We start from the raw sequence: 23,092 nt of genomic DNA, 5'->3' as shown, positions 1-23,092 counted from the left end.
CTCGCTCGTTAAGAGAGTACTTTCGCAGCAAATACGAGACACCATATGTCCAAAGCGATGTTGATTTACGCCAGGTAGATTTCACAGCCGGCCTGGTCATTGGCCACATCGGATACATACTTCCTGGACATCATATGGATACCTCGGTGGTGTGGGCCTACCGAAAAGAGCCACTACTGCAATAAATACTGACTGAATTGAGTGCAAATGGAAGTGTTGAAAGGTGGTTGAATACAGCCATGGTCAGACTAGTTGTCGAAGTGCGCATTCAATACCGCTCGAAAGGGACAATCAACACATTGGAGGAAATTGTATGCCATATGATAGGTGTTTCAAGTAGTTTTTTTGTTACTAAATTGGGAAATGGCATGAAGGGAGGACTGGCAGGACCAGATTTTGTCACTTCAAGTTGGTTTGCTCTGTTTAAGGTATCTGACCTGACGGTGGTAATCATGCTACTTGATAAACAAGCATTCACCAAGATAATGACAATTGGATTCTGAAGGTGGACTTCATGGTGGCTATTAAAGTTTAATTTAATTCAAAGACTCACCCTACCCCTAACTATTGTAATCGTTCGGAGCGATTCTGCTTTCACTCCAAATTGTCTGCTTCGATGCCGAAAAATGTGGCAAAAGCCACCTACCTCGTATCAATTGGTGCAAATGTTCTCACTTTGGTCCTATTTCCCTCCTATTTTAGTCCGGCGGATGCGAAGAAGGGAGGAATAACCCCTGCTTGCACTCGAGGTCCTCCATCACCACAATGCGGAGGCGATGATATGGTTTGTTGGCTTATCCTTTCTTACCTCTCCTCCAACTACATCACCTGCCTGATGCCTGCTTTTCTGTCCACCTTTTAGCCACGACGCACTAAGTACAGATGACGTCTAGACAAGGAGCACTCCACCACTTTCTCCTCCTCTCGACACCGCCACCATAATCGGCGTGACGAAATTGGAGAGCGCAGATGCACTGAGATCGGCGAAGTCGATCTGGTAGGTGCTTCCTCAATTTTGATGCTGTGTAGTTGGCACCACGTAGATCTATTCTGCACTTATCTTGAATCTAGATTTTTGTTGCGTTTTCTATTTGCTATTGATTTGAGCTTTTTCCTAATCTACTTCACTAAACTGCCAAAGTACGATAATCGGTGTCATTATTGCGATGGGGATCATGCTTAATTTAACTTGTTATTGTTTCAATCTTTTATAGAGTGAAATTGGGCTGCATAAATTGTCAAACTGAATGCAACTTTTAGTGGTGCCTCACGTAATGGTGCGTGTTTCTCCACTAGTTCAGTTTTAAGGTGTATGTGTAAATTTACTGTGGAATGAATCAAACTTATGCAAATTCCTCTGCAACTAGTATGGAAGGTGATGGTGACAAACGGAGTCTGCTGTTGAAATAGAACTATCCCTTTGTTCCCTTCTATTCGTCAACTATCGTTTTGGTATATTTGTCAATCTCCCATGGAATGTATTGCGATCGCGCAATAATGATTGAAATTCTCATGATATACATTAGCTGCACAACTTGATCTTGTTGTACTAACCTTTTAATAAACTTGTTCTCCTATTTCTCAGCCACTTTCGAGACGACGGTAGTCATTCACTTCACTGTGATAGTCGTAGGTACGGTGAAGATCGGGAGAGGGAAGGTGAAGGAAAGAAAAAACGGGACAAAACTTCAACTGAGGCGCCAGCATCAAAGTCGGAGGGAGCCGTTTTCAAAATGGCTGTTCCGCCGCTGGCGCTGACACTACTACCACCACTCCCAGGTTTTATTTATGCAAAATCGTGCAGGACCGCCGAAGAGGAGGTGAAGACTACCCTACAGCGTACCCTGGCGCCCAAAGCTTCAGGTTTCACTTTACCCACTGTCGTACTCTCCATCGCCGAGGACTAGTTGTTTGCCCTCCCCTCCCTTTTGGCTTGTATGTAGACTCGTTTGTGTGATGTGTGTGCATATTTGTAAAGTAGAGTCTTTCTACCTGAGTCTTTTCTTTTCAATTATCGGTGAAGAAAAAAAATGAGTTAAAATAAAAGTGTTGGCTGGGCCATGGGAAGCCTGACAGCGGCTGGTCTTCTTCCCACCATGGGTTGAGTGGCGACTAGTGCGAAATGGGCATCTAAGGAGGTTGAAAGTATGTGCAATCCCACATGATATAACGATAACGCACCCTCCTATGTTGGGAATCCAACGTCTCGCATTCGTGGCTGTGCCACGGTCTATTTCAGTCAGTCAGATTGCCTATAATGTCTGGTTCAGGGCAAACACTGGGGAGAGAGGGGGGTAAAGAAAGGCAGAGAGTGCCGTCAAAACCAAGATGGATACTTTGAAGTGAAGTGGTCCATGTTCCAGTACTATATTTAACCAGGTGAGCATTCTGCGATGAGATGCTCGCGTCATCGATGCTGCCAGTCATCAGCCAGTTTATCCGCATATAACATCTACAAGCAGAAGGATAAGCAAGTTAAGTCCGATCAGATTTTGCCCAAATAGAATCACACATGGAGTAAAGACAAATTGGACCGGCAAAGGAGCTTAACAATATCCAAGCATACCCATTGTTCGTAGGTCTTGTTGAACGAATCTTCCATTTTAACTTTCAGCCTAAGGCCTCTCTTATTAATTGCAGTTGAAGCTAATCAGGTAACTATCCAGTATAGCCACACTGCCCATGATTCGAGAGGTTCACAACGAATGACTGCAGAATGCCACTCTAGGAACCATGAGCTTATCACGTAGTCCAATCACTAACCTTCCTATCGCGATTATAACGAAGGAAGACGTGCTTAAGCCAGGTTAGACTGTAGGGTTCACTCCACACGTATCACCCATGGAAAACTGGTTATCAAACGTATGGACCATGATGTTCATTCACAAGTGCGACCGCCCGATCGTCATAATGCAGCAGGCAAGCGAGTCCAGTCTTGCTATTAAGCAGTACATTTGGAAAGTAAAATTAATTTAGCTTTTTCCATAGCATTAAACTATAAATTTTGCAAATAAAGGGCACAAATTCAACTTTGAACATAAGTAAATGGATTGGATTGAGTTAATACATTCACACTTTTATTTCTGACCTCTTTGTGGTCTCATTCCAGCATGCTTCTACTAATATTAACTGCGACTCCCAAGGCTGAACCACTGATGCAAAGTTACTTTAAAATTTATTGGGATATAGTGACTTTGCACAGTGTATGTAGACAGATTTCATTAATGCAATGCCACCTAGTGCTGTCTTCAATAAGCGTCGGTGATCGTGTTCTTGAAACTTTGGAAATATTGAGAGTGATTTGCTGGTCACTTCAACTGTATGATTATCAGCCTAGGGATTTGGTCCCTGAAGTATGTGCCTCTAATTTATGTCAGGGCCTAAAATCAATGTTAATAGTAACCCAACCATTCTTTATGGTATTAATATGCCACATTAGTTTACCGCGATCTCAGAGACGATTTCGGACGTCACGGTGTCACACGATCAGCTACAATTATAGGTGAGTATAGTGGGAATTGTGGCAAGGTAGGGAAGGATTTCAGTTGGAAAATTATAGACGTGCTGCAGTACTTTGAACTTCCGCTGAGTGGTATTGTCCCCGGTCAATGCCAGTTGCCCCCAGCCTCTCTGTACGTCTTCAATACATGTCCACTCCCACTATTATGAGTGCTTTCAGCTTCAGAAAAGACTCAGGGCACTCCACTGGTGGCAGTGGAAAGCAAAATCTACCCTAAAGGACAACAACTCTGATGGCAACCCTGATTGTCAATAGTGTATGCCGCTGTTAAAATAATCTGTGGGGGACCATAATGGAAGGGTTGATAATGAAGTCCACTTCCAGTAACTATCCCAGTATCGTATGTAGTAGGAATGTCATTAAAAACTAAAAAGGCACTAATCATGAACCATAAAAGTTTCTTTGTGGAGCTGTCTACGGTACCTGTAAAAATGTCAATTAAGTGGACAAGAGATACCACTTAGACCTCTCTTCTTGCAAGATAGTACCCAGATAGATATCGCTGTGCAGCAATGAGGTGAAAACAAGGTAACCGGTATGAATTGGCAAGAAGTTTTATCACTACAAAACGGTTGAAAAAGCCGTCTTATCGAATGACCCCGCTTTTAGGTTAGTGTTCTTCGACTGGAGATGGACCTCCATGATTAACTGCGCATTACTTCCCCGCCAATACAGTTCCCAAACAGAACAGACCTCCAGATCCAGTAGAATTGCCAACAGGAATCAGTGAATTTGCAGTCAGATATCTCAATTGCAAGCAACTGCGACGACTGACGCAGTTGGTTCGTGGTTCGTGCTTTTCTTACAGCGCCGACTAACTGATGATGGTCAACGCGGGAAATTGATCAAGGGGAGCGGTCTATGCAATACGTGGGTTGTCTGTTTATTTATTCGTTTTGATTTTGCAGGCACTTAGGGCCATCGGGTCATGTCAGTAGCCTCAGACCTTCCGCACGTCGGCAACATATTCTGTGCTAATGCTATGACATCTTCTATTTACCAAAGTAGAGAGTTAAACAAATAATGCATTCCTTTAGCATATGTAATAGTTGAACAGGGAAAAACTTGAAAGCAAAGAAATTTACAATCTTGGGCCATGAGGCATGTCTTAAATTATTACCGTAACTCTAAGTTAGTTAAATTTTGTAAACCACACTATTACTTAGAACGAACTTTTGAAAGCATGTGATTTGATTTGCTAATAGACAAGGTGTCAAAGAAATCTTTGTGCGGATGAGTAATGCCCTCAATGTTACAAGCATTAGACCACTTACTAGATGTCTTGACAACAGCTACTCAATTCAGTGATGAATATTGAGTACATAGTTTTGTAAGTTGTGTATTTTTGACCTATCATTTAGCACAGCTACATTGCAAGCTATTTATTTAGACTTCAATTTTTGACTTCAGACACGGGTAACCTGACCATTTCTTTTATTAAATCACATTTCCTTAGACATTTATAGCGCTACTTAAATTGGCTAGTCTCTATCTCACTCGTGCCATCTACAGTTGCATATCACCTTGTTATAAAATTTGAGTTAGTAAATTAAGGATTGCAAAAATAAAAGCGTGGATATATTGCTTGTGGAAATTGCACTATGCCAAATATAAGCTAATTCATGACAATAGATTACTTCAACCGTTGCAAATCAGATGTCGCCTGATGCCTTTAATCGTGCCATCTCAGGTACTCCAGAGGAGTAGCAATCTTGGTTAGCTTGGAGTGGTCATATACCGCTTTTTGACTTCCTGATCCGTAGATAACACCAGCTTTTGCAGTTATCGTCTAAACTTTTGTATGTTTTCTTATATCTCCCCTCTGCAAACAACAAAGGAAAGCTTTTAATAGTGCGTCAGCTAAAGCAAATTTGTAAAATGTCGGCTGATTGCATGCACCAAGCTCTGGTAGGCACCAAATCACAGCAAACCTGCAGGGTTCAAAAAATGCAAAGCAAGACACAATCAAGCCAAAATCCATGTTTGTTATTGCGGTGGGCTTAGTTTCACTACTTGAGCATACTTGCGCTGTGCAAGATTTGGCCTAATTTTGACTGGTAAAGTGAAAATCATGGGTATTTCTCCAAATCAGTCTCTACAAGTTACGCATTTTGGACTGAATTGGCCACATTTGTTGCAGGAACCCTTTGCAGCCATTGGTGTTTAGGATGGCATGGATATCTTCCTAACTCCCTATGTGCTTGTTATTCTGAACGAACCGGTCCTCCTCTCTTCTCTACTCGCATTCAGAATATTTCTGTTAATTTCTCTGCTTATATATCTATCTTCTGTATATTCCCATTAGGTAAATAAGGTTCCAAATTGCTTTTTCTTCTGTTTTTATTGCTGCTTATCAATTCACTGCTTTATTCTCCTACCCATTTAAAGGATCTTTTGTCTATCCTTGAGTTTGTGGATTGACACTTTGGTGTTTTGTATTTTTCCTCCATCGCCGATTTTTGAACAGTGCCTTAATGGGATGCTTCACTGCATGGATGGAAGCATCCGTGTTGTTTGAACGGCTTTTAGGTGGAGTTGGCCACAGTATTATTGCAGCAGGAGCATTGGAGATGGCAACAGCAATGGGCATCGCAAAGACTTGCCGAGAGCTCAAGAGGCTCAACAGGATCAATGAATGCTAAGTACTGGCAAGTGGACACATTTAACCGCAAATAAGGTAGAGGTGTCTGGACGTGTGCAGTCCAATGGCAGCGCCAATGGTGGCACTGAGAGCTTAGCGTACGCTGTGAGGAGTGTTGTCACATCTGTCCATCTGGGCTATATCAAAGAGACGGAATGTGGTGTGAACAAATAGACTAGTGTTCTTGTGCGGTGTGCACTACATAGTTAGAAGTGGCACAGCGGAGTTGTTCAATTCATTTCAAAGTAGATCACATGAGATGCAATGAGATGGGATCGAGGTGACAAACATCTTTGGTTTAGAATGAACAAAGGTCATGCGGCATAGAAGAAAACTACGAGAGAAATTGGCGAGGAGAATATGGCTCCATGAAAATAAAAAGGGGAACTGGATTATGTAAATTTGTGACCTGTGATGAGGTGGTATTTGTGTCTATGCAGGAAAAGCTAGTTAAAATACATAATTTCCTTACCACCGCTTCTTACGCGATGATGAGCGATCGAGTGCAGTGGAATGTGAAGTACAGTGTTCAAAGTGGGTTTTATTTCCGCAATGTTTGTGGTTAAAATAAGAGAAGAAGGCTGAATCGTGGTTAAGCATTGCATTACCCGTACTTGATTACAACCGACAATTAGTTGGTTTCTTCAGTTTGTTATTTTTTATTTCTAAATTTCACTGCGGTTTGCAACGTCTACCTTGCGACTTTTGGGACAAGTGGCCGGTTATTAAGACATCACGAACTGTAAAAAGGCGAACCACTATTGAGGTAAGCCATCGTTGATGGCATCTGCATTGGCAAAAGAGCAAAGAAAGAAGTGTTTTATAATATGGCGAATCAAAATGTCACTGCTATTGGATTGGCTAGCCGTGACCTTGATCTCACACTAACTGGAATCCGCACTACTTCTTAAGTGTGTAGTTGCTTCTCCTCGGAGTTCTACTGTGCCAACTGACGCGAATATTGTGAGTATTTTGGTTTAATTTACTTTACATCCCAGTGTTAGAAGGTCGACTGATATACCCCTCGTTCCTTATTTCACTTTTTTACTTGGCATCCCACATCAATGTTGGTATTTTGTAATAATGGCTTTTTACTTTCTACTGCCTCCCTTTGATACATGTGGATTGAAAAAGCATTACACTCACACAATTTGCGATCTGGTTTACATCTACATATTTTTGTAGTGTATGAGAAGTTCCTCATACCCCATCCTGCGCGCTAAGAGTTCAGTTGTTGGCTTTAAAAGGGACATTTATGTTAATTTTTCCAACCAATTTTGGGTAGCTTTCAGCTTTGCACGACTCATGGTTTGTAGTGCCAACTTGTGATGTCACTCATTCACCTTATGGTCAGTGTATACGTACTTCCCGGAATGAAACATGCCTTAAAGACTGCATTTATACCAAGGATGCCTATTTTATTAGTTTTGTCATACAAATCTCAGTATGCACACATGACTTTTGGGCATCTTTACCTTTTTTTGACAAATATTTACCAAAATTTACAGGGGTTATTAGTTTACAATCCGTAAAATTAAAAGATGATGCAGTTTCTTTGATTATAGACTGCTAAGGAATTGTGCACAGTGGCTGGTGATCGCATACCCACATGAATGAAAAGTGGCATGAATGCATTTGCCAAATCCTTAGTAGTTATCAAGCTGCCGAACTTGTGATTGTGTTGCTACGCCTACCAACCAGAAATACACGTTGCTTGCAGTCACAGTGACAACGAAAAATGATCATAGAAATGCTGCTTAACTTGCTGAAACAGGCGCTTGATGATGGCGCCTGATGTATCGAGGCATGCACAGGAAAGATGAGTCTGTTCTCTGAAGTGTCAGTTGTTCTCTTTGGGAATACATTGTAGCAATTACTTGACCAAAGTCCCAACTTCTATACTCAATCTAAGTGTTCTATGAGAAATTATTGATGGATTCTACTGATTTTGTGTCCATAAATCTGCATCACACAAATGGACTGTGTATTCATATCACCAACATTTAGTCCTCTTGTGAATTTGTGGTGCCCTGACATCAGGATACAGCTTACTTGTGAAGTGTTCAATGCTCAATCATTCCTGTTTTAGGTATATTTTACTGGCTAATCTTACCCCACACTATTCGGCGTTCCCGACATCTTAGAACCTCATTATCTTAGCGTTGCCTTGCTTTGGCAGCATCATAGAGGCGACTTATAATCCAAGCATGATTAATTGAAGGTAGCAAAGGGCCCGATGTAATCTTAGTCAAATTCAAATATCCTTTTTTATCGGTCTTGCAAACCTCTCCACGACCAGATGACTTGCTCAGCAATTCGGCGCACATTTATGAAGGATCTGCAGCACCTGTGTAGGACAATTGACGCCTCGACCGACGGCCAGGCATCCATCGTCGGAATTGATGAGATGACGGTGAAGGTTTTGCTGCGACCCAAATCCGGCTACAATGCCCATGCAGAATTCCTGTTGACCGTAAAACTCCCGACATTCTTGATAAATTTTGTATTGGTTCGAAAAGTTAACAAAACATTTCATTGCTTGTCATATTCACTGGTTGGATATTTAAAAGTGCTGCATTAGTGATATTGACTTAATTTTGTTTCTATTAGTTTGACAGTAGGCATTTAGTAATACTCAAGTCCCCGCTTAATTTATACAAGCTATAGTTGATACTCCGGAGTACTTACAGTACTTAAACCAGACAACGCTTTGCAGTTTTTTTTTGTGTATCACTGAAGGCATTTCAATGATTACGTAAATGCTATGGCGTAAAACATAACTGTATAAAGATTGCTTAATTTTAGATCAAGTGCTGCCCCACATATCCTAAGGCTTGTCCCGATGTGTCCTTCGACTCACCCATATTTCATCCCAACATTGATCCGTCAGATGGCGCAATATGCTTAAGTCTTCTCAGCGAATGGCGAAGGTAATTAAGATCTTGTAAATGGAAAACTTTAAGCAATCTGAAGTTGAGCCAATGACCAGCACCTTTGGTAAAATGAATTTGGCAAATTGCGAATGAGATAGGCAAGTAAAAGAAGGTTGAAGAAACATTTTGTTGACCTATTTTATGACTTTGGATTCCAGAACACACATGCAGAACTTAGAAGCACAACCCACAATAGCTAATCAAGCTGAAATTATGAGACTTATCTGCCTGCCTTATAAACCTAATTCCTCTTTTTGGCATGTCTCTTGAACAGCTGTTACTGTCTGGTGGATTTGGTGAAGGCTGTGCTCTATGTCATCGATCACCCCGCCTTTGATTCGCCAAACAACCGCTTTGGAGCACTCAAAGATCCTGCTCAGCTATCCACAAACACGGCGCGTGTGCTTGCTGGTCTCCCGGTCAAGGGACGTCGCTTCCCGCCCAACCGCGCATGGCTCGAGTGGGCTCGTGCCAATGGTTGCCTGCCCACTGGAGAAGAGGAGATGGAGGAGGCGGAAGAGGAGTTGAGAAAAAGAGAAGATTTGGTCCAGAATTGGGGTGACGGAGTTAATGTTTCTGCCACAAATATGGGCTCAGAAGCTAAGGTTAATCGAGACTCTGATTGTGTGAATAAAAGTTGCAAAATCCTACAGTGGAAATGTGCAATAAAATATTGCTATTTAACTGCTCTAAGAGTCCACTAATGCGACGTTTCATGCTCTCTCTGATACTGCATCTGATAGCGTCCCATCTTTCGCGAAAATTCGCTACTTGTTCGATCCTGAAGAAAAAGGCATTTATCGAGATCCTTATGAAAGTCGTTGGACGCCATTTGAGGTTGATTCTCAGCGAATTCTTATTTGGCATCCTAGCAGTAACCAAAAAACAGATGCTTACACGGTCTTTTACTTTATTGAATTTTTGGGAACCGAACACCATCGAAACGAATTAGGTGAACATTACAACACTTTCTTCATTGCCAGCGTCTTACACGAATATCAGTCGCATCCAGAATCGAGACAGACATCCAGCAACTGTCCATGGTACGCATTTTTGCGGCATTCAGGAAGTCTTCACCAAAATTACACTAGCTGCAGTTCTTCTCTGAACCTTAGCGACATATCTGAATCAAACGAACCGATCATGCAGACATTGACCGCGGATTTTTGCCCTTGGTCATCACGGGATGGCAAGGGCATGAATTATCTGTTTGGTAGTTTGTTTTTCGAGGGAAACCGAAACGGCGGGAACTTCACATGCTTTTTGGACGAGGACAGTGATGAAGATAGTGGGAGTCAAGGTATCGGATGGCTCTTTGACTTGTGCTCTTTGGAACCCCAAAATGTCGTCATGGTACCCGATGAAGCATCTGACGCCATGGTGTCTGAATCAACTTCTCATTGTGGAATCTCATATCATGGAGACAAATTGATTATGGGAAGTGAGATTTTACTCACAACAGAACAAAATACTTATGCGAATGAGCTTGGAAAGGAGAGTGTAGAGTTGACTTCATCTGTCTCATCCACAGCGTACAGGCGCGTTCGTGTGCCCTACCCCCTAGTAACAGACTGCTGGGCTTGCCGATACAAATACCATTATATTCGGAAATCTATTAACACAGGTCTACCTTTCGTATGGAAGTGGTATTTTCGCCGGACTCGATGGTCTATTCGATTTGCTCCACAACAGAAAGTGGACCTCTCGATGACGGGCATCCGAATTCCAACATGGCGAGCCAGTTCGGGTCGAATGATGTCGGATATCTGTCACTTTTGCTCAAAGAATCAAAATACAAGAAATCTCGTCCTTCTCGATCCCATGGTAAGCCAGTTGATCAACTAAAATTTGTCCTTCTGTAGGTGTGATAATAGCGACTTTTAATGAGCATATCAGGCTTTGTTATTTACATTGAAGAAGTGAAAAACTGATGTGCGTCCGATGGTTTCTGTGGGCACTCTTATGAGTGTTAGACGCAAATATAGTCTTACTTTAATCTCGCTACTGGGTGTATTTCATTACTTAGGTGAAAGCATTAATGTTTTTGTGGCGTGAGCGTGTGAAGTGCAATTCAAATATGCAGGTGCTGCAGGCAGTTTGATGCTTGTTTATGCGTATAGGCACTGTCGCCACTATCGCCTCTGCTGAATTTGATGCAACACCATCCGTTGCCGAGGCCTACGCTCACCGGCATTCTGTGGTTGACGCCACTCGATGCCCTCTCGCCCTTTTACCGCGTACCCATCCCTGACATGGAAGAGCAGCAGGACAGCGAGGATAATGGGCACGAAAGAGGAGACGATGGCTATACCACACTGATTTGTTTGCGTTTCCTTGCCGTTGCAGCCTTGCTCGTGAACTGGGTGGCATGGATATCGCGAGTGGAGAGCTATGCGGCCCTCGGTATGTCTCGATTTTCGCCGACTGTTATTAGTGCCCCCGTGGCCGCTTGTTTGCTTCAGCCCTTTTGCCTGGACTGTGGCCAGGCTCCTCTCCTGGATCTCTGGCCTCTGTGGCTGATCCGCCGCCTTCTGACCATCTCCCTCAGACTATCCCAACTCCAATTCCCTTTCCGTCGCTGCAGGCACCACCAACTGCAATATCTGTTCCCTTTCTCCGACCTTGACGAGATTTAAAGTTGTGCATATTTTTACTTTTTTACATCTCCCTTTTTGACTCCCTTGTGTCTAAATTACCCTCTACCTGACTCATTTTTACGAACTATTTGAGTGGATGGACAAGCATTTGGTTGTACACACGTTGTATTCTGTATTTTAATCCAATTTTTATCACATTAGATGGAAATTTCATCGAATATGATTACTGATTCACTTCCTTAAAGTTTTTTTTGTCATTCCCAAAAGGAAAGCCATTCAAGAAGTGTTTGCAATTCCTCTTGAGGTTGACAAAGATGCTGAATACTCGTCCGCTTTAATAATCTCCAAAATGCTCATTAAATGAATGCTTGCTGTAGTCACTGCACACGCGTGAGGTAGTAGATGTTCCTCACTGTCAGCCACCCACGACGGTGTTCGGTAAGAACCTTTTTGTCCACAACATATGCTGCAATGTTTATGTATTGCATGTGGAAATGGCAATGTGCAGGGCCTCGTAGAGCTGTTGATATGAGAGGATATGTTTGTAGACATCTGTCGTTCTCTGAGGTACTATTCTGTATAGCGCAGCAGGCTTAATTTGGAAGGGCTCCTTTATAGTGTCGGTTCTACATTTGACGTGATTTTGCCCGTTTTAGTGTTTTTTTTTGCATGTGGCGTTGGTTAGATGTTGAATCATCTTGCTTGGGTTGGTAAATCCAGTCCCAAGTGCATTTTATCTAGTAGGATTTATCTTGGTGGTGTAGGCAATTGAGTACGAACCTTACATCCACCTTGGTTTTTCAATCAAAGTGCTCCCTTGCTTGTGTCTGAACCCGATCCAGCAACTGTCTTGCTGGGATCTAACACAGTTTCCATCATTTCTTTGCATTTTACAACTTTTAGACTTTACTTCAGTTCTGTTGCTACCGAAGCTTGATAGCCTCTGGTCTTCTCTCCCCCACAATTTGAGGGGTAACAGTGCAAAGTGAACATCTAGAGATTCGACTACAGCAGGTTTTTTGTCTTCCTCACCTTACAAGTAAATGCGTGACACAGTAGAGTTTCACCCATCAAGAGACTGGATAAGTGCGAATCCCATATATGTCTACGAGTCTAACTACCCGTAACGGGTCCTCTTCTGTGAGGAAACCTAAACGTTTTGCATTTGTTCCTACCCTGAGGTTGATTTTAGTCCACTTGATCACTTGTTATGTCCGATGCCGAAAGACAAACTCCTTTGGGGTGAGGAACGGAAGGATGGTAGAGAACGTCGCCTTGACCACAATTAGAATGTTTCAGAGAAGTACTTCGATTTTCAATGTAACATTTGCATGCACGACATTCCAACTTTTCACAATCTTACTTCCACTAACATGTTTTGCATCAATGCCCACTTTACTTTTGCTGCTAGCCTCCACCCTCCTATTCTCTCCATCTAACATCTTCAAAGACAATTCAGGTCCAAGGCCAGATGATTTTTCAAGTCAGATACTGTCTAGATAGAATAGCCTATGCAATAAAAGGTGAATTTGACCTCGGTGAAGTAGCTCAAAATTGTCTAAATGTTCTCGTTCCTGTTGCAGGCCTTGTTAAAAAAACTTTTCATGTTTAATTTCAGTGCAAGTCGCCTCTTACTAACTGCAGTAGAAGATAATCATGTAATTCTTCAGTAGAGGCACACTTTGCTTATGATTTGAGAGGTGTTTTTAAAGAATGGCTACAGAACCCCTCTCAAGGCGCCTTGACCCTGTCAACCAACACAGCCACCAACTCCTATTGCAAAGAAAGATGTGTTTCAGACGGGTTAGGATGTAGGGTGCGCCTCACAGGCATTGCACACGAAAAATTAGTCATCAAAATAATGAATCATAAAGGCTATTAATGGAGCAAGCCACTCAACTAGCGCTTGCGACTTCGAAGAGATCTCCTCCTTGACATGCAAACGATCGACCTTGCAGTTCTAAAATTTTTTAGACAAATAAGTATTATCTCTGCTTAACCATTTGCATATCAATGAGGAGTAACTTGCTCCATGCGATGAGGATGATGGTGAAGAGTTGTGGATGTGTAATGGGCAAAGTCGTGGAGGAAATTTGGTTAGTTGTTTTGGCAAGTCATTAATCGTGACTTACTACATGTCTTACATCGAGTCACTGCAAAGTGCCGCGGCTGGAAAAGTGTCATTTATTAGGAGCGTGAACAGTAAGGGGGAATGTGTAAACAGTTATTTTATCGCCTATTGTAGATACTGTGCTCCAGCGTGGCTTTTGTAGTGCTACATGCCAGGTCGTGGTGCCTGCTTGGCCATCGGGAATCATCGCTCCATCAAGTATTTTATCTTGCTACCTTGTATTTTGATCACATCATATAAATAAGCAAAATTGTTTTCATTAAACGGCAAGTTTAGCTTCCTTTTCTTCAATGATGAATAAAGGTTAAATTGTTAACGAAAATTGATGCACATTCGAGCATAGTTTTGTTTCCTTTTCCATTGGCCACCCTCAGTTGAATGACTGGCGTCTCCAGCACCGAATAAGATTCATATCGACCCTATTACTACACTGCAAATCTGCCTTACTACTCCACTTTTGGGTGTCCTTGTGTATTTACTGCATCATTAGAACCATAAGAATTCTTTTTTTAAATTGCAGTTTCCTACTCGGAATTCCTGTCTATCAGATTCTGTTTACTACCTTGCGATTTTCCACCAGAATTGCCTGTTTTGTCAGATTCCGTTTGCTGCATCTGTCCTCCGTAGAAGCTGGATACACTGGAGCTTTGTCATAACTTTGACGTGATAGTGCTAAATACAAGGATTTGATACAACCTCAACCATTTCGATCAGATCAGTGACCTCTGACTCAGGGGAACTCGTCATTGTCTAGTGGAAAGTCCTTCCAATTATGAGAAAGGCGTCAGCAACTTTGTTTTAGCACTTGACCTAGGTTTTCTCTTCCTAGTCCCTACTTCTAATATGCAGTGTTACCTTAATTAGATCAGATTCAAATTTAGGATTACTGCAACAAATTAGCACCGTTTTCCGTCTCATGTGCAAATCCCGGTTACCTGCAGGAAGGTTGTTTATTCGACAAGGTGTTAGCTGCTATGCCAGTGCATTATACCGTCGCCTTTTGTTCGTGCACTGGACACTGAGGTTCATGGCTTTCGCGCGTTAATACACAGGCCAATCAGAAGGAGGAGATTTATCCAATGTGGTATGCTAGGTGATGCGATTGGCTGAAGGATTGGTGCCAGCGCTTGTCATGTGATTCGACAGCAAGCCTTGGGTAACGTTCGTGTGTGGGTGTAATTGCATTAGTAGGGGAACAAGATTAAAGCAATTCATGGTCCTCAGTAGTGTTTGATTCTGATAGTCAAAAGAAAAACGTTGAAAGCAGTAAGACTTCCAGTTAAAGGGAAAGGGTCTTAGGGCTTGCCAATATAGCGCCGAGTAATATCAAGTCAGGCATTTTAAAACCTAGTTTTGCCGGAAATTTAAAAGTGTCTCCATAAATTTAGGTTCCTTTTATGTCACTTTAAGGCCATGGAAACGCTGAGGCGCGTAAATGTCTTACCTTATTTACATATCTGCAATGCCTGAATTGCGTGGTCAAAGTTGTGGGCACGTCGTCATTTGTGCCTGTGGTCTACTTTTTGAATATGGTTACAATATTGTGGCGTCCTTTACAAATGCCTGCAATATATAAACCATGCTTTCTGTCAACAATTCTGAAAAGAATGAGGTCAGCGATAACGTCCCTTTCTTACTAAATTTCAGGAAATATGACTAACATTATTGTTCTCATGATCTGAGCAGGTAGGTGGGTCCTTAGCCAAACGATGGTAAAACCAAAGGCCTATGGGAGAATTCTGGTCGATTCAGGAGTAAGCAGTCCACTATTTATTATACCTCATCTTATTTTATTGAGGTAAATCTACGCCAACGCTTTTCGTGATTTAGCATAACTATCAATGATAAAGCGCCTAAGTTAAGGCAGTTGCAAAGCACGGAAGGTGTTTAGCACATGCTTGAGTGGACTGATGTTGCATTCCAATCTCAAAATTCGTTTTTGAACCAACTGTGTCTGTTAGAATTTTGTGGTTGCTGATTGTGAAAATTCCCAATGAATTTTCTGTTTAAGCTGTGAGAGGAGAAAGCCTCAAGTTGGAACAAAACGGACGGAAACGTACTGCCCTTACGAAACTCTCCTATGCTTTAAATTTGTCCTATAATGTTATTACAAATAATGCTTTCATTGAGAACGAGTACAATGCGGTGGAAACCGAAAGTAAATAGGATCTAAGAGATCTAAGTTGAGGCAACAGTACTCGAAATTAAAGCACCGCATAGCTGAGTTCTGCTTTGGGACTTACAAAACTACTAAATGTGTATCTGCAAATTGCTTTTTAAATGGGGGCACAAACCTGTAGTGTTGTTTTAGGAAACCCCCATTATGTTCAACATGATACATGTCAACTCCTCAAAAATGACTCCTAACCAGCACCTTATCTTACGCTTTGATAGTACTGCGAATGGGAAGCACTTTTTTTGCATTCATCTCTACACTAGGAAGATAGGAATTTATGATTTGCCCATGTAGCCTCAGTTTATTAGTTTAGTATATATCCCAATTTATGAACCACTTTATAAGTTGTTTTTTTGTTTTCTACTCACTTTAACTATAAGTTACACAGCCCAAGCAATCTCTAGGAGCCACAGAAGCTGGATAGCTGCCTAGTTTTAGAAGATATTACACATTGTCCGTGAGCATTCTGGGATCTTTTTAAGTGCTTATCCATTTGTGACAATCTGGATAATATTTGATTACACTCCAAGTGGGCAACTATCCCGTGGAATCCTTTCAACAAATTGTAATTCGGGATGGATTTCGAACAAAATTGCAACTAAATAAATGGCAATTTCTGAATTCTTATTTTGACAACCCAGATCTTCCTTGAAGTCCTAGGAGGTGAAAGTGATGTAGCTGAAACTATATTGCCAACGTGAGAAACGGCTGAGAGGCTGTTGACGTGACCCAAGGGCCCAGTGTTGAGCTGCAGTTGCAATCTACGCTGACATAAATGCTAACACCATGTTGCTCTTCTCACTTATCATGTATTGATAACAGCCGTTCTGAGAGGTTAAACTTGAGCAGACACCTTCAAGAGACCATTCGATTCCTGTGCAAGTGGCGTATGGCAGAGACAAAGTCCCTAACTACTGGCTACAAGAGTAAAGTATGCAAATTATAGTATATCTGAGAAAGAGCTAAATATCTTTCAATGGTGGATCTAAAATTGTAGCAAAGAAGACAGCTGCACAAGAGAATAAGTAGGAAGTATCAATACTCAGACAAAATTCCTTCAAGATTCCGTAAGATTTTGTCCACTGATACAACCTTTTAATTCTTGTTGAAAGATAATATTTTACTAATAACCTAGAACTAGAGGCACCTGTAAAATGTTCATTAATTTCATCTGCATGTCATTGACTGATGTGGAGATTAAACAAATGATTGAGTTTAAAATGTACCACGGATCGTGCACTATGTACCATACAGCACGCACCAGGTTGTGGGTACGCTGTAAAAGGCATCATTTCAGCTTTGGAAAACTGCTTTGAGTTGGCCCGACGCAGTGCTGAAATTAGGGAGTAGTGCTATCAGGGTAGATGGATCGAGGTGTGACTGGTTGGCATAAAATTAAATGCTTGGTAATGGTGATCTTTGGGCGCAAAACATCGTTTTTTCCTAACGTAGAGGTGAGAAATCTTCTATTTTACTGGGGACGACATAGAAACTGACCCACCGTTAACGCGGCATCCTGCTTACTTTTAAATTGAAACGCAGTATCGGCGCAATGCTAACTGCACCAAGCGGCTCGATCAGTAGCTCACGTAAAGAAGGTTTGTGGGACAACTTTATTTGGTGGATACCATGGCTAGACTAAGCAATATGATGTGATGCATTATTTTTTTACGTTTGGCATTTACGGCAAGGTTCCATATTTGCTGGCGAAGAATTAGCAGAACAATTTGCTAATAATTTGTATTCTAGTGTGAGTGCAGATACATCTGTGTGGGGGAGGGGAGAATCCAATCCGAACAATGTGCCAATCGCCTATGTGCATTACCTTATTGTGCCACCCATCTGGGTGGGTGGCATTGGGACTCAGCATCAGCAAGTAGGCTTGCACATCCACTAGTGTTAAAGCCCAACTGCCTGACTACTCGGTGAAAAATCTTGATGCGTCGAAGTGGCATCATACTCCTTTGTTCATGTGGTGAAGAGAAGAAAGGCAGGAATAAGTGAAAGAAAGTGACAATCATTCGAGTTGTTTGCTCTGCAGCAGTCAGCACAAGTGAAGTGAACTTTTTTGGCACAAAGGCTAACCTGTGATTTGGTGGGTGCGTTGCACTGTGGCGGGTCAGAATGACATCATGGAATAATGAGCGTTGCCTGTGCACCACATTAAACAGAAGCAGCGATATGGCAGTGCTATCAATGTATACTAGAGATTTAATGCCACTAAGACAAATGGATGTGTTCAAACCATGCTCTCAAATCGCTACAGTGATTTCCTTTATCAGAAATTGCTCAGTCATTGAGAACAATATTATCCTCTAGTCAGTTCAGAACACGTAAGCCAGCTTTTAATTATGTAAAGATTCCCACCTGTGTGTGGGGCAGGCAAAAATACACACGTACGTTTGTGCCAGAAGTCAGGCCGTATGTCCAGAAGACAATGGAGTGATCAAGAATAAATGCGGCAACCCGCAAATGCATTTAGGAAACAAATCAGGCTCACTCAAATCTGGAACAGGATCCATTGACAAGTTTGGATTGGAACGTATTTACAATAAAAACTATTACTACGCAAATTAATTGTTGGTATTGGGGTACACGATTTGGTTACCACATCCTGCTATATCCAATAAGGCCAATTTGAGTTATTCCAGGTTATTGCACCGCTAAAATTTTCCAACCACCATGAGTCCTCAATACCATTTTTCCGTTGAACACACTAGATAACAAAGTTGGAAACATTGACTTCTCATCAGGCACATATTCTGTGCACAGAGTGCAACTTGAAGTACGAAACCGTAATAATCAAGAGGACCAAGATGGAGCAGACGTCAGTGAGGCATGGGATATATGAGATACTGGTAGCATGGTCATGCTGCAGAGTAGCAGTAGAAACACCTCAGTAGGGCGAGGCAACAACGTACTTAGAAACATAGCTAAAACAACACCGAATCACTACTGCTTAGGAATAAGTGAACTGGGCAACCGTACTGTTACGCCAGCTATTGATATTTCTGCGATTAAATTTACAGAAGCGAAAAACCATGAAGAAGCGCATGGAAGTGCAAATGGAGCTTTACCTAACTTTGGACCATGTGAGATTCGACTACCACTAGCATTTTCAACATGAAGATGGCATCGTTCACTCGAATCGCATCATGGGTTGACAACCCCTGACGACAGCATGGACGGCTCGTTCCAATTTATTCAGTGACCAATCTCAAGGCAATCTTAATTTACCTAGTGGGGCAATCATGCAGGATTAATCTGTACCAGTTGAAAGGATTTATTGATATTTCTTCAATTTAACCGAATAGACAGTGCCGTTGAGGCCACTAATTAGAAAAAGTAACAACTTATTAATAAACCGAACACGAAGCACTTTGCAAGATGCGTTGTGCGAGAAAGTAACATCTCCTCAATAGTATAAATTTTTACCCTCTGTCATAAAATTCATTGGCATTTCTCCTCTTTTGGCGCACCAGCTTCTGCAATGATTAATCTCTAAAATGCACATGAGAGCACCATGGGATTGTAGATAAAGACCTAGTAAAACAGGAGTCCTGTTGAAGCCCCTCACCACCCTGGCGACGAATAATGCAAAACGTAGTTGAACAGCAACTTCACCTGCAGAGGGAGTGTCAGTTGCCGGTGCCACAATAACTGCACAGGCCGCATGACGCAAACGACGTGACTTAGTATGGAGGCCAAAATCGACACCACTCAAGGTCAAGGAGGGTCGCACAATCTGCCCCTTGAGCAATAACACAAATAATCCGCATAATTAGGCGAGAGCAATGGACCAAACCAAGACCGTAAATAACTGATTGGTAAATGATCACTATTGCAAGCAGAGCCTAGTGTCTCTAGTGTCTCGTTGCAAAGCTTGAGTTTATTTTTCAAAAGCAGAACACCTATACCCCCCGACTGATGTCAGTGCTACCCACCAGAGTAGTAACAGACTAGAGGACAAAAAACTTGCAGCGTTGAATCGACCTCTAACTGTGCAATTCTGCAAGTCATCAACAAGCCCACTTCCGGTCACATGCCTCACTATGTTCTCAAGGATGACTCGAAGCAGTTTTTACGAAGAGGGGGATTTAAGAAGACAGTCTATTGCCAAAAGGGACCTGCACATTGTTCTAATGACATCTCTACAATCGTCGCATTCCCGCTGCCACATTAGGCCAGAGTTTTTAAATACTTTAAGAGTAATGAGGATTCATCGATTTATTCCTCAATGCTAAAGACGTGTTTCAAGAACAGAGTATGGAAGACCTTTTAATAAATAGCACGGCAACTTCTACCGAAGTTCCTACATACACTCTCAATTCGTATTCTAGATGAAGCAAAACAGCATCAAGTAACGAATCAAAGCCCATCCAAACCCATTAACAAATGACGCAAAGACAACAAAAACACCTAGGTTCTACATTGGTCTAGAGAAACAATGTCCTGACGATTCAAATGCTGCAGATTAGAGAACAACGTTTCCCAGTAAAGAAATTTAAGACCAGGCACTTGTGTATGTTTGAAGACTGACCCCTGGTTTTAAGGCCAGGTAAAAGAGGGATTCTAAGAGCAAGACCCGAGTACCAGGGAATCTACACCAAAGGATTCGAAGGGCGACATCCATGATAGCAGCTGCAGAAGCGCGATCTACAGCGTACGCTCAGATAAGGTCTGTCAGACAGAAAAGTCTATCGAGACACCTCACTCATTGCTCAATAGCCAAAAACACCATTATCCTTCAGCTTTGTTATTTGCAATATAGACAATCCTTTTGTTAAGCAATCCACTATGAATACTCAAGGCCCCTTGTTTGTCTTCAAAGCAAAGCTAACATTCTTTTTCAGGGTTTATTTTGCAAATAAATGAATATCGCTTGGGCTGAATTTGATAATTATTAGACGCTTATGGTAAGATAAAAATACGGTCTGCAAATGAAGCGTGCTACCTATGCAGCAGGGAATAGCGTTTGGCAAAACATTTCATCTTTAAACATGTTCCTTACTTAGGAAAACATTCATGATTAACCTCAGGCCTTTGTAAATGACATTTTAAATGGCACTGAAGAAGGGAAACGTAGGTTCCGTAGATTAGATTTTACATCCACTTTAAAATGTGATTGGATTGTTAGTTATACTACCATCAATATTACCATCCCAAAGAGTTTTCCTATTTCTGGCAAACAGGGTTATGCAGTTAACCATTTCGATCAATGCTAAATTCAAAAAGGAAGAGACACCACAAGGAGGCACTGCAATATTAATTATAAGACCTATTGCGCTTTGGTCTAAATATTGAAAAAGTCCATTTTTAATGCCTACGGAGGCATCACTTTTTATAAAGTTACGATAGTGAAGGCATTACTTGCATATGTAACGGCGATTTAGCACCGGTGTGACCTCACAAATGGAAAACAAAGTTAATTCTTTTACACTGCACTACAGATAAAACATCATATAACTGACTATTTAATGTCTATAGATGGTGCCACTGACTTGGCATTTATGGTACTATAAACTACTTTATGAGAATTGGTAAAACGACAAAATAAAATATGACATTCCTTCTGAACGTGTCATTCTTGATAAAAGTGGTCCCTGGGAATTCTCTTTAATCACCAATCATTGTTAGCTAATTAAAATCATCTCCATTAAGAAAAATACTGTTGTAAAGTAAATGAAATGCAGGTCTACTTAAGTCTTGGAAACGGAAGCACTCGAACGCATAAACTGGTCTGGCAGCAAATAAGCATTTAAACTATTATTGAATACATGGCATGCACAAAGGTTTAATTCTTTCAGAAATGCCCTGCTGAAGGCCTACAATATGACTCAGTATGTTCAGTAAATGTACCGGATAAAAGTGCTTTTTAGCAGGCTCTTTACCTTACAGACTGTTATTTATTTTACTTAAATGGTGTATACCTGCCTCAGTTTTATTTAGATGGACCGCTAAATTTGTCTTCTGAAATTAAATGAAGTACTACCTAGATATACATATTTACTTATGTAACTGTCGCAAATAATCAAAGAAAATTGATTAACGAGGATAAATGTAGATAAGTGTAATACGATAGTGGTTTATCCCTCGGTTCTGGTGAGGCGCCACTTTTATACTTTGAATTAGCCTTCTGTACCTTGCTGGGTGGGCCGGCCTTTTGGGGCCATGCCAATAGCCCGGACACCTTCTCCATGCTGAATATACATATTCTGCTCGAGTATTGTGTCTTCTTTCGTCATCAGGGAGTCTAGGGACGCTACATAAGCGAGTTACTAGAAAAACTAATTAATTTGCGTTTGCCGGCATTCGAAATGCAACCCAGCTTAGCAGTATAAAATGCATCCATGCCATTGGCACATAAAAAATATGCTTTGCAGAAATTTTCTGCCTATTTTCTGTATGTTGACAAAATACTAAAAAAAGGACTGTTGTCAAGGGATCTGTCATAGGGTACAAATTTACAATGGTGTAAATAAAAACAGGAATAGTTTTTTGGTGCTTTAGCCGACAAAACATTCGCAAATATGATCTTTGCTGTACTCTTTGACCCGTTTCCTGCTTTTATAGTCTGTAGTTTTTTCTTAACAAGATAAGGGCCGACTGCGTATTCTGCTCTAAAAAACCCTAATTCACAAATTTGGAAACCTTGTGAGTACATTAATGGCACATTGCTCCACAAAGATGCCACACCACAAGCCTCGAGACCCGAGGATACTGCGGGGGCCCATAACTATGATCATCAATCAAGCTGCTAACTTTATGACCTTTCCTCCTTCTAAGCAAAACAGAATTGTAATTTCTCAAAATATGCCAGTTCTCGAAGGAAGAGCAAATCATGCTTTAATGGGCCTGCTTCTAAACTTTCAACTGCAGGATTGAGATACATGCCCAACTGCAGCCCCCCAGTGTGTACAGCCATAGTTTATGCATTAGCCGCAATTTTTACGATTTAAAGAGTCTATAAGTCGTAGAATAAGGAGTACATCTGACATTTCCCTATCATACACGAACCCACTAAATTCCATTTTAGAAGTGCATATTACGACTGGAAGGAGATATGAGACAAATTGCCAAACTTACATGTGAAC

The 23,092-nt window shown here is 41.5% G+C and overlaps 3 protein-coding genes across 3 annotated transcripts; 2 read left to right on the top strand and 1 right to left on the bottom strand. All coding sequences in view use genetic code 11, as the record gives it.

Moving 5' to 3' along the window:
• Positions 1-616: 616 nt before the first annotated feature.
• EGR_08578 (hypothetical protein) lies at positions 617-1,907 on the top strand (the record flags this gene model as incomplete). Its single annotated transcript, XM_024497827.1, has 3 exons — positions 617-784; positions 894-997; positions 1,586-1,907. 3 exons carry the CDS (start codon positions 617-619, stop codon positions 1,905-1,907), a joined length of 594 nt encoding a protein of 197 aa, XP_024347748.1.
• A 6,553-nt stretch (positions 1,908-8,460) lies between these two features.
• Positions 8,461-14,049, top strand: EGR_08577 (NEDD8-conjugating enzyme Ubc12; the record flags this gene model as incomplete). The annotated part of the gene is made up of 6 exons (XM_024497826.1): positions 8,461-8,634; positions 8,967-9,091; positions 9,369-9,699; positions 9,791-10,918; positions 11,215-11,497; positions 13,937-14,049. 6 exons carry the CDS (start codon positions 8,461-8,463, stop codon positions 14,047-14,049), a joined length of 2,154 nt encoding a protein of 717 aa, XP_024347747.1.
• A 5,399-nt stretch (positions 14,050-19,448) lies between these two features.
• On the bottom strand, positions 19,449-22,197 carry EGR_08576 (hypothetical protein; the record flags this gene model as incomplete). Its single annotated transcript, XM_024497825.1, has 3 exons — positions 19,449-19,499; positions 19,576-19,749; positions 22,141-22,197. 3 exons carry the CDS (start codon positions 22,195-22,197, stop codon positions 19,449-19,451), a joined length of 282 nt encoding a protein of 93 aa, XP_024347746.1.
• Between the last annotated feature and the right edge of the window lie 895 nt (positions 22,198-23,092).

Source organism: Echinococcus granulosus (genome assembly GCF_000524195.1).
Source record: "Echinococcus granulosus chromosome Unknown EG_S00111, whole genome shotgun sequence".
Classification (NCBI taxonomy): Eukaryota; Metazoa; Platyhelminthes; class Cestoda; order Cyclophyllidea; family Taeniidae; genus Echinococcus; species Echinococcus granulosus.
This window is presented reverse-complemented; position numbering and strand designations above follow the sequence as displayed.